A 15655-nucleotide genomic window follows, 5' to 3' on the forward strand; every position below is an offset into this window, starting at 1 on the left:
CAAAGAGCCAAACATAGAGACTGCTGAATGCTGATGGTGTGTCATGTGAAAGAGATGGTTGGTAACAAAATTCAGTTAGAAATAACTGGATGCAAATTTTATAGAAATATTTTGCGGCAAGTGTAAGCATAATAAAGAATCATATGGTACACCAGTGTTACAGATTTGGTTTGGCGCCGGACTCTAATAACTCTTTTTGTTCTAAATCCCAAGGAGGGAAACTTTGATGGGGCTCAATCTGTCGTGTGCAAAAGATACAACTGGTCCCTTGCTCATAAAAAAACTCATTTTAGACATATGTTGTTCTGTTATGGTCTTTTTATTCTGGACATGCACAGTATTACATTCAAATGCTGGCTCATTCACTACTTATCAATGTTCACCTGTACATATTTTTCTACTGTGCTTTACAGAGTATTCAATACAGCGACGGGAACTTCATGGTACTGAGCTTAAATGAACGTATCCAGCCCTATTTACAAAATAACTTATCACCGCATCGTGGTATCAATCGAGGCAATTACAGGTTACATGGTAAAAAACAACTAAGGAACAGAACACAGTGTGCATTTTACATAAGTCAGAATATGCCCTGAGAGATGGAACAAAGTGACATTGCAGAATGTTCATATCTGTTAATGTGGAAATGCTGCGTGACTGTGGAGTAACAATGAAACACATTTGTGGTTTGGAGACTCCCTCAACATATTTACAAAATCTGAGTATTTTCAGTTCAAATACAGGTTAATGTACATATACTACAGGAAATAAGAAACAAAAATGGGTGGAAACAATACTCAACGTCCAAAACTTCGCTTGGTGTTGACTCCACAATGATGTGGATGAATGACCATGTCATATTAAGCAACAATGGAACACGCTATACATTACAGAACTGAACACAGTTGTAGAATATGTCAGGTATGCCATGCCACATGCAACAAGATATTCCCAAGTGCATTTCGTATTGTGTGGCAGGAGTCCAAACAATTCAAACATGTTCCAATAAAAAAAAAAAATTGAGATGCCTTTTTGAATGGTCCCTGTTATGTGTGTGGAACAAAATAAAAATAAAAATGTGCTAGCTCCAGAGATATTTATATCTAGGACTGCCATCCTTCAGGTGCAAAATGTAAACCAATATGGTCAAGGTTTGCTATAACGCTTGTACTAACTGAAACTGGCTTTCTTGCAAATTTGACTTGATGTACAATTAGATAAGGAACAAAATAAACGTCTTGCTCACCACATTGGCTTTGGTGGATCAGTTTCCATGGACAAGTTTTAATGGATGAAGCATTAACAAATTCAACCAATTATGCCTACTATTTTGGTTAAAAACCAGTATGCGTATCAAATCGTCAACTTCTAGATGAAATAAAAGAATGAGCAAAAAAAGGTGTTTTCAAAGATAATACTAAAAAGTCATGCAATCATGCAATCTGCATTTTTCTAACATGCTGCAACAGGCACAATAGATCCAAGGTCATCATACAACATTTCTTATGGTTGTACTAATATCTCTTTCCTTTTTCTGCAGATAACTGGGTTGCTTGTGATGCAGCATCAGAAATGACCCATGTTGTTCCCACATGCAGTTTGCATATGTGTGTAATAGTATCAACAGTAACATTCAAAAGTGAAAGCAGAGGTAGAAGTGCCTGCAGAGTTTTCTAGACCCCCTGAGATTTACAGGAACACATAACACGTTTTCAATGCATCCCCAAACTTAGACAACTTAACGTGAAATCCCTAATAATACGCTTTCTCTTGCACAGTTTAGTAGTAAAAGACATATTTGAAGATAGTGCAAAGCAACTCCACGTTGTTTGCAAACCTTTGCATCTAATAATAAATATGACTAACAAACAATATCTGGAAGATATGTAATGCGTTTATGATCATTTGGTAAGATAAATTCAAAGTCAAGTGCAATGCAATCAATATTATATGAAAACTAGCAACCACTTCTGAGCAACCTTGCCTGAAGAGCAACACAGCTCCAGAGGAGGTCAACTGTCATTAAAATGTTACATTTTGGGCTCATTAACAGCTGTATTCCAAATTTAAATCTCCACTATCATCCTCAACGTAGCAATACGATCAAGTTCAGATCCTATTCAAAATGAAAGCTTTCACCTAAAATGTAAGGGGTGCAAGAACGCCAGTTATTCATAAATACAGCAGATGGGACGTACCATATAAGTGGAATCAAAACGACTATACAAATTTTTAACCCTACTGCCAAACTTCTAAGTAACTGCTTTTGATCACCGGAAAACTGCCACAGAGCAGATGTGTCATATAATAGAAGATCCTGGCATAACACAAGGAAATACTAGAAATAGAAACTAAGAGCAACACAGGTGGAACATTTTGTTCACCCTCACACTGCAACACTACTCTCACCAAATCCATCTTGACTCTACTGTTACCACAGCATTTCCATCGTTCTTCACCAGTACCAGATGCCGCCAATATCAGCACCAGTGCCTAATGTACAATATCTAGCTTGTAATGTGTAATATACTTTCTTACTGCCAAATGCATCGACAGTGTTACAGAATGGCTTTGTATAGTGTTGATATTGTGTAACATAAAATTTTGTATAAAATATTACTGTGAAGTAACCAAAAATACTTAAAATGCGATGATTGCACGGCATGGGGTGTCCCTCATGTAACTAGCATGTCTCTCCCTTTCACTGCAAAGCATGGAACAAATATCGACATTCCAGATGCGCTGAGCTCGCATTCATACATAAAAGAAGTAACACTGAATACGATTCTTAAATCTTTTGACTTAGCAACTCAGACCGACAACTGAAGAGCTGCCAGGTTGACATCACTGAACCAATTAATTTTGCATACAACTTGCTGCTTCATGCTAGGTATTCACTGAGATATAACTACAACTATAATTCCCGAGCAATACACTGAAAATACAGAATGACCGTCCAACTTGATCAACTACATTATCCGCAGAGACATTCACAAGAAAGTTAACTGAACGAAATTTGGTAACTCGCGAATATAAATACTGACACATTTACATGTAATCTACAGATTTACAAAATTTTGATGTTACACTACAGCAGCAAATGCTACAACTGATGATTCTGTTATTGGTGAGTTTTGTTGGCAGTGAGTTAACATCTGCTTGACTCACATCCCTGTCTCATTCCCTGCAGTACGATTGTCAGTCATTGCTTGTAGCTCTGAGTGCAGCCTGGCCCGAGTGCCTGTGTTGTCTGGCTGTGTGCCTCTGTCTGGGAATAGCGTGTTGCACTTAACAACTACGTCCACAATTTACCAACTAGCTGAACGTTGTACTCTGCAACATGGCCAGTGCGAGAGCTGTATCAAGGGCCAGACTGAGACAACAAATCTTGTGTGAAATTTCTCAGGTCAGCCCATGGCTATCACAGTGGGGAGCAGCCAGTCTCCATGGTGGCAAATAGGGAGCACACGTAGCACAGCAATTGTCCGCTGTTGTGTTGAGCGGGCTTACACATCAACTTGTGATGACTCACTGTGAACTTTCTCGGTAACGTGTAGGGTCAGTCTGGCACACTGGCTGTATCGAACAGAAAACTACGAGGCCTCTGTTTCACAGAAGCTTTGCTGTGAAAGTGATAGCATTACACAGTGTTGAAATACATACATTTTTATGGGCCTATTAGGAGGGCATCAGTTACAGCCTTAAAAGCCTAGCGGTTATGAAACAAAGCAAGCTGGAGATACTTCCCACTAATCTGTTCATGGCCTTCCCCCTAGGCAAAAACCTCAGGATTAGACGATGATTGAAGAAAGTGTTCAGGTGTCACATGTACCTTAATTTAATGTGGATATCATGTGGATTTCATGTTGCTCGATGGCATTTTTCCATTCATTTGGTTTTGGACATTTAGGAACATTTCTCTGTCAGTGCACAAAGGCACAAAATTTTTGAAGCCTCAGTAATCCAAATTTCACATTACCATACACCACATTCCTGACTTCATTGGGTTCTGCACAATCATAAAAGGCTGATGGCCCTTACGATTGCTCTTTAACACTGAGCATGGCAAACAACTCTTTAACAAATGAGCATGGCACCATTTTGTGCAACCACACACTGTAGTTGCTGGAACCCATACCTGCTAAAAATATGGGTTCCAGATATGAAACCCATGTTTGTTGCAAAATACTTGGTCTGGAAAGACAGGGCTCACAGATCTGCTGAACCCTTACTGGGACTGCTCCCTACACTTTGCTGCATGAACGGCACACGTTGCGATGCTAACGTACACCCTCCACACTGACCGAGCTTTCAGCAACTCAATAAGACCAGTTTTCAGAATGTACATTTTAGGAGAAGAAAATTTCTGAGATTGTCTTCGCTCGCACCAGATTGAATAAAGTTCAAATGAATAAAGTTCCACACAATTATGACTTTGCATCACGCCATTTTGCCTCATCCAATGACTGCTACAGGTTAGTGCAGATGCACTGAATCCCGTCTCAGCAGCAGGTCACATACTTGCAGATACTGGCATCCAGAGGCAATTTTGACGCTGTAGCAGGACACATGTAGCATCCCGGTCCATGCCACACTTTTAAATTGGCGTAACTTATGATTTTACTGCAGGATACAATTTTGCATGGCTAAAGACCTAACCTATAGCAATGATAACCACTTCCATGAGGAATACTGCAAAGACAGAGACCACTTATTCTGCCCTTGCAACAGAGAGGGTCCACAGTAGGCACAGAGCCACATGGGTACAGTATTAGTTCAAACCCATTCAGCATACATGTCAGTCCACATAATGATGGTAATGATGATGAACATGTTCATGCAAGTGATGATGTTCGTGTCGTTCCACAACCACTCTTCCTGCACGCCCGTGGTCCAAACCTTTTCCCAAGTGCTCCCGTTCAATCCAGCTAGCAACCTGGCGCATGGCCCTCTGCCGTTCGAGGTCTCGTTCTCTGTGGCGGTAATGGTGATGCGAGCCTGGCGAACCTCGGCACGGTCCCCGACAGGGACCATGCCTGGGTGAAGCCTCCTCCTCTTGTGACTGAGATCGTTGTCGATGATGACGATTTAGGTACGATGGTATATGTGATGAACTACTTGCACCACAGTCATGCGTGTGATCCAGCAGCCGATAGGGGCACGTGGGTGAGTCCACGGGAGTTGCTGGACGTGGCACACGAAGCCGCGGATGAGCACTGCTGCTGACGTGTTCACTATGCTTAAATTGGCACTGCTGATGCTTCCTGAAAAATCAATACAAAAGCAGTTATACATATTGCAATAAGTATTAGACTCACTCTGACATAATTGGCAGGAAGACACAGTGTTGCTGATTGTACAAGGTGTTTCACCTAACGTGATAACAAAATGGTATTGTCTCAACCTTACGGGGTCAATGCTATTTATCTCTAGGGAAATTTTGCCATTACTTCTGAGCACTTTTATCAAATTTAATTCACGAGAAACTGAATTTTCCTATTGATCTTCGAAATCTGCCAAGCCAACATCACATTTTTTCGTTTTTTTTACAGACACAGAAAATGCACGTCGGATTTACTCCATTGCATTGCAAAATACGTTCCTTGCTGCAACGGTAATAGCTGGGGGAAAAGCGAAAACCGTCGCTTAGAGACGGGCAAACTATCAGCGGAGCCCAGTTCACCCTCAAGTTAATGCAAGATGCAGCGGAAGAAAAACAGTCACCCACCCCTTCCTGTTTCCTTCTCGCTCTTGTTTCAGATAACTATGTGTTGCAACCATGCTGACGTTTTCAGCAGAAGCTTGGAAAATGAAAAGTGAAAGGGCAGGTACATGGCTTCCTAGCATTGCTTCTTTCAGAGATCCAAGTGCAGCCGACAATTTGCGCGCCTCGAAACGACGGTTTTGGCAATTTTTTCCGACTATTCACATTGCAGTAGTGAATGTATTTTGCAACAGAATGGGGTAAATCTGGCATGCACTTTGTTTCTGTAAAAAAAACGGGAGGTTGACTTGGCAAATTTCGGAGTTCAATTTGGAAAATTCAATTTCTCGCAAATTAAGTTTGATAAAAGTGCTCAGAAGCCATGGCAAAATCGTCCCCAATATAAATAGTGTTGAACCCATAATGTTCAGACAAGTAGATTTTTTCATACGATTTTTTATCACGTTAGGTGAAACGCCCTGTATAAGTGTAGAAAGTCGGGCAAGTTGGTCGGAGTCCATATTAAAAATGAGCACGCAAACGAGGACGGACAAACACGGAAGGCTCGGATGACTAGGAAATTTGGAGGCTCGGACGGACAAACAGGGAAGGCTGAGCCTTCTGCGTTTGTCCGTCCTCGTTTGCGTGCTCGTTTTTTAAAGGGGCCATGAAATGATTTTCGCGAATTCCGAGTACTCTGCATGGAACGGTTCTCATGATCCCTCACTATCATACACACATCGACTTTTGGCCATAGTCAGTGCACTGGGGGCACAGTTACCACGTGAAAATAGCGGGGCGTGACCGCCGGATACATGTCTTCGAGGCGGGCTTATGTCATCGACGTCCAGTCCTCTCAGCCAATTGTGGACGACCGGGAGCACACACACCACGGGACCACGTGGGTGCATGGCTTCAGTTTGGACAACAACGACGTCGTATATCTGCCGTCGAAATCAGTAGGAATATGGCGAAACGCAAGATGTCAACGATGAAGGAAGAGGGCACACAGCATCTGAGAATCGTTCAGTATGCAGCATCTCCCAAAAGGCCACCGACAGAGACATTTTCTGACGAAGAAGAAGCTCACAGAGGAAAACGTGATCCAGTAACCAAGCTGACAATCAACGGCTACATTATACTTCTGGTAGGATTCTGTGTCAACGATGAGATGCCATCTTAGGTCCAGGTCATATTAAAACATATTTCATGGCGAAGTTTGCAAAAGACCGTCCACGAATCGACAACATCCTCTGTGTATGATGTCACAGCCAGTTCGCCTCACAGACGGGTTATAGCAGCCGCCGTTCACAGCCGTGGTTAACGTAGAATATTTTCGCTATTTGAATGATTTTCAACTTCATATTTCGCAGGGTGAATGCTTTAGTACAGAGGAACAAATTGAAAATTATTGTAGGCTCGTAATATATCCTTTCATGGTCCTTTTAATAACCCTGTATAAGTTCACCTTACTAAATGAAACCAGGAAACTATGACTAATATTCTAGGTATAAGGGACCATATTTCGAACATCAAAGCACTCATTTACCATTTTGTGCGCAAGTTTTACAAAAATTAGTTTTGTCAATATGGTGAACCTTCAAGTAATGTGAGGCAAATATGAATAAATGCCGTCAATCTCTATGACGTTACATAGTACCGTATACCATATCCATTTTTCTACTTAACACAAGATTGCATTTGTCCAGCAATAAAATTAGCTTTTAAAATTGAGTTTTTATGTTATTTTCCTATGCCAAGGAAAGGCTCGAACCTGTGCACTCAATGCCACATGGCATCCCTTATCAGCTGCAAATGATGAAACTAAGGGTCGATTCACACGATGCAACTTTAGTTGCACGCAACCAGGTTGCGCCACCAAGTTGCACCGTGTGAACGCAATGCTCTGGTTGCGCAACTCGAGTTGCAGGAGTTGCAGAGCCGATCGCTTCACGAGCGATTTCTCCTGCAACTCTAGCTGCAACCTGTCAATCACATGGCTCCGCCTTGCAAGCGCGACCAATCAGGAAGACTTCCATGTGTCAGTTATTGCAGCGGCAGTACGCGAGACGATGAAATTATCACTAACCAGTGGAAATTATGCAAAATTATCAAACTCGCAACGGATTGAACTCGTAACGAGCAGAAGTCGCAGTGCGATTGGACGAAAATGATGACAACAATATTTTTCGCGCCATCTGGCGAGCTCGGTGACAACTACGGCATTCCGAGTTGCTCGCCGTATGAGAGGGACCTTTTTGGTGCAACTTCAGTTGCGTGCAACTATAGCGGAAACCGAGTTGCAGCAAAAAGTTGCATCGTGTGAATCGACCCTAAGTTGGCCATTGAAGTTTCATATCTGCATCTCACCGCCTCACGGTACTGCACATTGCAGGACTCTAGTATGTAGTGTCACATCATATGCATCTAACTTGGATGAATGTTCTGTGACCAGACATAATCGCTGACACAAAATATCCTTGCACACTGTACTTAAAGCCTCCTTTTTAAAACGCTGTAGGCCTCATTTAATGAATTTTTTTGCTTTTTTTTAATTAAATTATGGCTATAATCATTGCACGTAAAGCATGCTTATGCGACGCACCACACAAAACAAAAGAGTCCAGTGTGAAAAAGCTGTCAAAATCCCAAACACTCCAAGCTGCCCGTAGATATAGTGTAGAGATACACTGAATACACAAGAACTGTGTTTCACCAACAGAATTTTCTGTTTTACGATTTTGTGCTTACGCTTATTGTTATTTGTTATTGCCTTATTTCCGTAAGAATCTAAAAGATGTTCACCTGGCCAACTCTACCTTAATAGGAGTCTGGTATACATTAAGGGAAAGATAATTCTGGATGTCACTGCAATATTCAAGTATAGCCATTATTTCAAAGGCCAGGGATTTTCCCAGCACCCCACCCCAAAGATCTTACAGCACCGCCAAAAATACCTGCCAAAAAGGCCAAAACAGGAAACAGATACAGGTGTCACACACCCCTTCGCAATTCCAACACCCCCATGAGATGAAAATCCTGTACAAACCCCAATTAGATAGTGCTCCACACAAGGGATCTCATAGCATTAAACAAGTCACGGACACCAACTCATGAATTCATCTCATCCTGCACTTTCACACTGGATCTAATCATCTGACTCAGAGCAACATTCTGAACGCAGAGTTGCATGTCTGCAAGTGAAATGCTTGTTGCTTTACTTATAATACCCCCACGACCCTGTGTAACTAAATGCCTATAGAACTAGGCTAAAAATCTGGAAATTTCCAACAAATCTTCCATGTCTATACCTCTTGCTCGAATAAGTGCACACAAGGTTTGAACCGACACAATTAGTTTCATGGGCAAATTTTACATTTTCATTTACATTACATTATCATTTGCATTACATTTCATGGTAATGCTATGGCATTTTGAAATGAGAAAAATGTCCTGAATTTTTACTGCTGGACAGGCATCGGAGCATTCTAAAAGGTGACGTACCAATTGTCATGCACAGCAGCTGATTCATGACTTGCTTTTTCAGCACTTTCTCTCAACCACTGAATAAGCTCTTGACGTTGAAAGGAACTGGACTTGAACCTCCGTGACCTACTTGCAACTGGGGAGCAATGCCCACCTCCGTTGTTTTTACAACTGCTTCCACTCCCGGAGTTATAGGCAACCTAAATGGATGATTTTAATAAATATGTAAGTCACTGGGTGGTTCACATGTTGTTCTAATATATGTCACTGCTAAAACCAAAAGATATGGATGACTATTGGGGCTAAGGGTTTCTAAACTCATTGTATCAATTATGCTCGTAAAGAAGAGCAGCATGACATATGCATGTTGACATTTGTCTGTTGACCCCATGTACACATTTCGAATATGAATACATGTGTCACAATTTGAGCTAATAAGGAGTATAAGTAAGAAACCCAGGTTACCATTTATATGACAAATTTATGCAACATTTTAGTTTCCATGTAGCGTATGCACATTCTTGTCAACAAAATCTAGTGCTGATAGTATGGATGTGCTCTTGGAGGGTGGCTTTAAGTCTGCTTAAGTTTTGGTATGCGCTTTACAATTTTGAAATCTACTATCCATTAACACATAATTCTATGAACTGGCAAGAAGGTTATGTGAAATGCATCCAAATCATGATTAAGGCCCCGGGTTTTCCGCGATTCCGTGAAATTTCATGGAATACGGAATTTATCGCGGAATCCTTCGTTTGGCACGGAATTTTGTGGAATCCATTATTTTGCACGGAATTTTGCGGAAATCTGATTGGGTCGAAGGATGCGATTGGCGCGATGTGGATGGTTACTACGACGTGCAGCGTCTCGGGAGAAGTATTGCATGCTCACGCAAAAGAGTGTCAGATAAAAGTGCATGCTGCACACACTCACAACTGCGCCAAGGTACACGTGACTAGGGTAGGGAATCCCGACGCCTTTTTGCTATCCCGGGATTTCGGGATTCGAAAATCGTAATCCCGGGATCCCGGGACGGGACCGGGATTTTGTGCAATTCCCTTTTCGGCAATAGCCCGTACGTCCAATGACACATTGCAGGCCCTCTCTAACGCTATACGAAAGGAACAGCTTGTTAATTTTATTGCCCGCATTGGTCTCCAGGTTTTTTAAGGTTCCACAAACAACACTTTCACGCGCAAGCAAAGCAGCCTTGAAGTCTCAGTCTTTAGCACTATCACCACTGCCTCGTTGCTCAAAAAACGGCCTCAGGAAACACAGAGCGTCCAAGGTACTGTCGTCAAGCCGTGACCGAATCTTTGTGCAAAGATTTCCTGCCGAGCTGAAAATCCTTTCGGACTCCACGCTGGTCGGGACAATGGATCGGAGGTAGAGATTTGCCTCTTCTAGAAGGGCTCCTCTTCCTCCACCATGCCGAAACAGTCCGATTTCTTTCCGGAGGCGGGATTCCACTGTGCAGCGATTGGGTGATGATGCCCCAGTCCGTTCACTCGACGCCGATGCCATCATTATTGCATTGTCCAACTTTTTCTTGAGGTCATGAGGATCTGACACTGCTGCAGTTGCTTCCTGGATATCGTCTATCTCTCGCTCGACAGGCGAAGCAGACAGTCTTGTTGTAGATTCTTCCCGGCGTTCATTACGCTGTATGACTTTTGTAAGAAATATGCGGAGAGCGTCGGAGGTGACGGTCCTGAAAGACGAGTCGAGAAGACGTTCGACGTGATAGCCGTAAGAGGGGTCCTGCAGTATCTGCAGAACCGTAGATGCCATCGTGCGGCGTTGACATAAGCGTGTTCTGATATTTTCCTTCAGTAGCCGCGAAAAAGCACCCTCCTGTTCATTTAGACATTCGAACACAAATTTGATTGTGGCGTCTGCTGACAGAAGGTGGGCATCGCGACGACAAAGTGCCTCAACAGCAAGGTGGACGGGCTTCAAGCACGCGACTACGCTAGTTATGCACGCGATGTCTGAGTCCGAAAGTTCACTTCTCGATCCTATGTCAATTAGCGCTTTCCTGACGCTGTCGCGTACTTTCAGGTAGCGCTCAAGCATCGCAAGAAGCGAATTCCATCTCGTTTTACAATCCAAAACTAACACCTGTTCCTTGCCATGATCTTGAGTGATGTGAGCTTGCAAGATGTCGTTGCTTTTCGGAGATCGCTTGAAGCGCATGATCTCCGCACGGACGTTATTAATGATGTCCCGGATGCAATCATCCCTGTGAGTGGGTGACCGGACCTCTACTGCGTCATCCATTATACTCATACCATCAAGTTCTTCGTCTGTTTCCGACTCCGAACTACTACTTTTTTCCTCTTCATCCGCGCGAGACATGTTCGCCGGCAAAGCGTATAAGGCATCAGTGACTGCTAGATGGAATCCATGCGCCATGCATAATTGGTGCTGCAACGGCTCCAAAATTTTTCCAACCTTAACCATTACCGACGCTCCGTCTGTGGTAAGGCCGACGACATCTGTGCCGAGGGTGACGCCGAAATCCAGCAGCCTGTTACGAATGGCGTCCACGCATTGTTCTGCCGGCATCGCGCACCTGATCCTTACGAGTCCCAAACTCCAAGAGCAAACACCGCTCCTGAATTTTGCACCAGCGGTATGAACATTGATGTTCATGTATCTACGGTTCCTGACCGACGTCCATTCGTCTAATGTCAGGGCAAGTTTACGCCCTGCTTCGAGCTCATTCTTCAGGTCCTGCTTGCACACATCTTTTATCTGAATGTAGAAGTTCATTGTGTACTGACGGACAGTTTTTTTATCCTTAGGGAACTTCAGTCCAAGAGCGCGCATGCCATCACGTATGTCTTCTGACGAAGCAATCACATGAAACGATAACCCACACTTGGCGGCCATCCGTGCTACCCTATATTCAATCGAAGTGCTCGCGCTCGCCAGAAACGAATCAAGCGTTGGTGAAGAATATTTGGGTACCTTCGATGTCGATGGAAGGCTTCCTTTTGTGGCGTCTTCGTTTGCAGGCCTCACTCGAAGGTTTATATGATGTTGCAGCAGATGCGTATGGAGACCTTTCGTCGAGGCACCGAGAGTCTTTAACACCCTGTCGCATCTCTTACATTTCGCCGATTGTCCATCTTCTGCACGTAAGTAGTAGAACCATACACTGCTACTGTCACTGCACTTCGACGGAACTTCGAAGAAGCGAACGGCGGACATTGTCACGCTTCAACCATTTAGTGGCAATGTAGGCACCACACGGACGCTCGGATTGTGTCGGCGAGACAGTCGGACGCCGGTGCGACTGTTGCCACCAGTTCAAGACAGAGGGACCCCGTGCGCTGACCGGCCCCTCGCCGGCGCAACGGATGAGAGCTTTTGCTGTGCCGTGGCTACTTTTCGCGGACGAAAGCTTCAAAGAGCGAATCTACGGAGCCATTGTTTTCATCAAGCTACCTCTTGCATTACACCAGCAATGCCAAGCCATAATGGGAGCTTTAAGATCCCGAAATCCCGGGATTTTTGGTCAGAAAATCCCGGGATTTCGGGACCGAGAAATCGTCTGGGATCCCGGGATCCCGGGACGTCGGGATCCCGGGATCCCAACCCTACACGTGACCCTTCGGCATGCGTATTTACTTGCATATTTTGCGCCATCGCATAATTTGCGCACCCCAAGCTTAGCAGTAAAAATGACACAAAAACAAAAAATCGCGTAATTTGTGCACGTGTTTTCGCACGCGGATGTCTGACACACGCGTTTCAACGATCGTGGCGATTGCTTTTCGCAACGCCGTCAGTGCTACCGAACTTATTGCGATGCTTTGGTTTGATTTGCGCACACTTTCAGGTGATGGTCCACTGACGCGATGGATGATACTGTTACCTGTACTACAAAACACGGAAAGAAACGCTGGACAAACACGCTATGGCAAACCTTACTGCACAACATGACAAAGTTGGCGAACATAACGTGCTTTCGGTTGTCCAGTGCGACTAGCAGAGTCTTCCAGCAGCGTCTCCATGTATTTCACCGGTATATGAGCGGTAGTGGGCCGGCATTTTACCTCCTGACCGTAGGCAGTTACACGGTATTTGGGTACTTCTTTCGCGCTTGCGCAATGCAGTGATAATGTCGATATCGGCTCTACCAAGAGCCCATATGACCGGCATACTAAAATTTTGCGTCGTTTTAATATCAAAACGAACGTTCCCGTGCAACTTGCGCACCCCCAACTTTTCCAACTTTTTTTAGGGAGCAAAAGTGCACAAATTATGCGAGTAAATACGGTAATTGGGTCTTGGAACGGAATGGGGGTGCTTGCTCCGAATTTAGCGTCTACTGCAATTATTTGTCAATTCCTATAAACTCTGTAGATGCTGAGAGATCTTTCAGCAGGTATAAAATGATTGTAGGCAACAGACGGCTGTCAGAGGAGAACAAAAGATATCATGTAATGCTTAGCCACAACTGTGCATTGAATCTGTAAGTTTATAAAATATTTTTTGTTCCCAGATTATACGAGAAAATACAGTGTTTCCCATTTCAAGCAGCCGCTGACTCTTTGCCGCGGAAAATCGGGGAATTTACAAGTCGGTGCCGCGGAATTTTGAATTTGCCGCAGCAGAAAACCAGGGACCTTAATAATGACGTGTCTCAATAACAACAAGTATCTCATATATGAACTTGCACAGAAAGTATTAAAATTTGGGTACCACGACCACCATCGATCTCTTGTGAATTCACATAGCAGATCTCTCGCAGAAAGTCAATCACAAGAACCACTGGCAGAGAGCTTATCAGATATGCCCAATAAACAAGCAAAAAATTCAACAATTTTTCTGTGTGCATTTACAACGTGACACGTATAAATGTTTGTGCATGTATTGGACGATACAGACTAAATTAGATAAAAACTGATATGACATGAAACATCCTCTGAACACAGACAAAATTAAGATCTAAGGGCATGGACAAACAAGAACTCTGTTTTGATGATGATGATCATTGGGATGTTTCATCACTACAGGCGATACTCTATCCCATTACTCGCCGTATGTTGGCGAAAATATAATGATGAGTCTCATCGTAAGTCCTGCATTGTCAGGTCAGTAGTGCTTTTAGGGCAGAGCATTGGTGGGCTGGGTTTGACTGTGTAATTTTGTCATAGTGAGAGGGCAAGAGCCTAGCTCATTTAGAGACATTGTAAGTGTGGTCCTCAAAGGTTAGTAGTGAGGGCAATGGTGCAATGCGGACAATACACAATGTGCGATGTGTAGTAAAGAGAATAACAAAAAACAAGAAGAAGAAGAAGCGGAGCAAGAAAAGAAGTTGCTGTAGAAGTTCGAAGGCTGTTGCTTACATGTGGTGCTACCTTCCGATTAGTTGCAGATGAACGAGACTCATGTTTCTTAGAGGCAACCGTAACACTGTCTGTGAGCAGTGTAGATGCTGTCGTCATGCTGTTGTTTCTGGAGGATTCAGACGATGCTCTCCTTTCAGAATGAAGATGCAAAGGTTCACCTTCTGCAACATCTCTCTTGTCTTCGCATCCATCGTCGGGACTGATAGCCAAGCGAACTTTGATGGTTCGACTTCCGGATTTTGGTAAACTTTTTTTCCCAAGCGCATCGTAGATTGATCGCACAAGACCAACCACGTCCTGAAGTAGAAAGGTAACAAAGTTACAAAACAGTACATGAGGTAAAATGAAAAGCAATGTTGGCATGTCATAAGGAAAACTAAATAGAAATCTGCAAAATTGAAGAAACTCAGGAAAAAGGTGCAGAGTACTTGCATGCGCACCTTTCTCCTTTTTCCTGAGTTATTTTAATTTCATTGTTTTATGTGTTTCTGTTGTCCTTGGATGAAGCTCGCATTAGCAAATTCTCATTGTTTACATTAAGAACTTATTGTTAATCACAAACAGAACAATGAAAAATGAAAACAAAAGATCAAAACTGTGGTATGACATACTTACATCTTTTGTGACCTTCCCATGGCCATTGAAATCATAGAGGGTGAAACAGAATTCTTGTTTCTCTTCATCTTCCAAAGACATATTACAAGAGAGCTTCTGCATAGAAAGGAGCAATATGTTATGAAAGAATTCTCACCCATTAAATGGAAGGGCTCAGGTCATAAACTACTACGCTACACCATAGCAATTTTGAGAAATATATATCTTTATCTTAGGGAATCACACAGATCATCTTGTTAGGTATGACAAAGAAATTTCATTCCTATCACAAATTTTCCATCTATGTAGCCTGCAGTTTTTGCAATTTATACTTTGTAGCTAAGGATAAGAATACAGTGAACCCTCGTTAATATGACCACCGCCGTTCCCGTGGATTTTGGTCACAACGCGAATTGTCATACTAACGAGAAACGCACACTCCAGGCAGACCACTACGCAGAACAAAAGCCTACGTAGTTATGATTATTTATTTTCTGAAAAAGTCTGT

The 15655-nt window shown here is 43.1% G+C and overlaps 1 protein-coding gene across 3 annotated transcripts in view; it reads right to left on the reverse strand.

The window, feature by feature from the left end:
* Positions 1–4566: 4566 nt before the first annotated feature.
* The window catches only part of LOC135377695 (protein naked cuticle homolog 2-like), a 30400-nt gene continuing 19311 nt past the window's right edge, over positions 4567–15655 (reverse strand). For all 3 annotated transcript variants that reach the window (XM_064610294.1, XM_064610296.1, XM_064610295.1), the window contains 4 exons: positions 15169–15264; positions 14551–14850; positions 9209–9390; positions 4567–5264 (listed from right to left, as the gene is read on the reverse strand). In XM_064610294.1, coding sequence (XP_064466364.1) covers positions 4799–5264; positions 9209–9390; positions 14551–14850; positions 15169–15264 — 1044 coding nt within the window. In that variant the 3' untranslated portion in view covers positions 4567–4798. The remainder of the gene's footprint in view (positions 5265–9208; positions 9391–14550; positions 14851–15168; positions 15265–15655) is intronic.

Source organism: Ornithodoros turicata, chromosome 1 (assembly GCF_037126465.1).
Source record: "Ornithodoros turicata isolate Travis chromosome 1, ASM3712646v1, whole genome shotgun sequence".
Taxonomy (NCBI): domain Eukaryota; kingdom Metazoa; phylum Arthropoda; class Arachnida; order Ixodida; family Argasidae; genus Ornithodoros; species Ornithodoros turicata.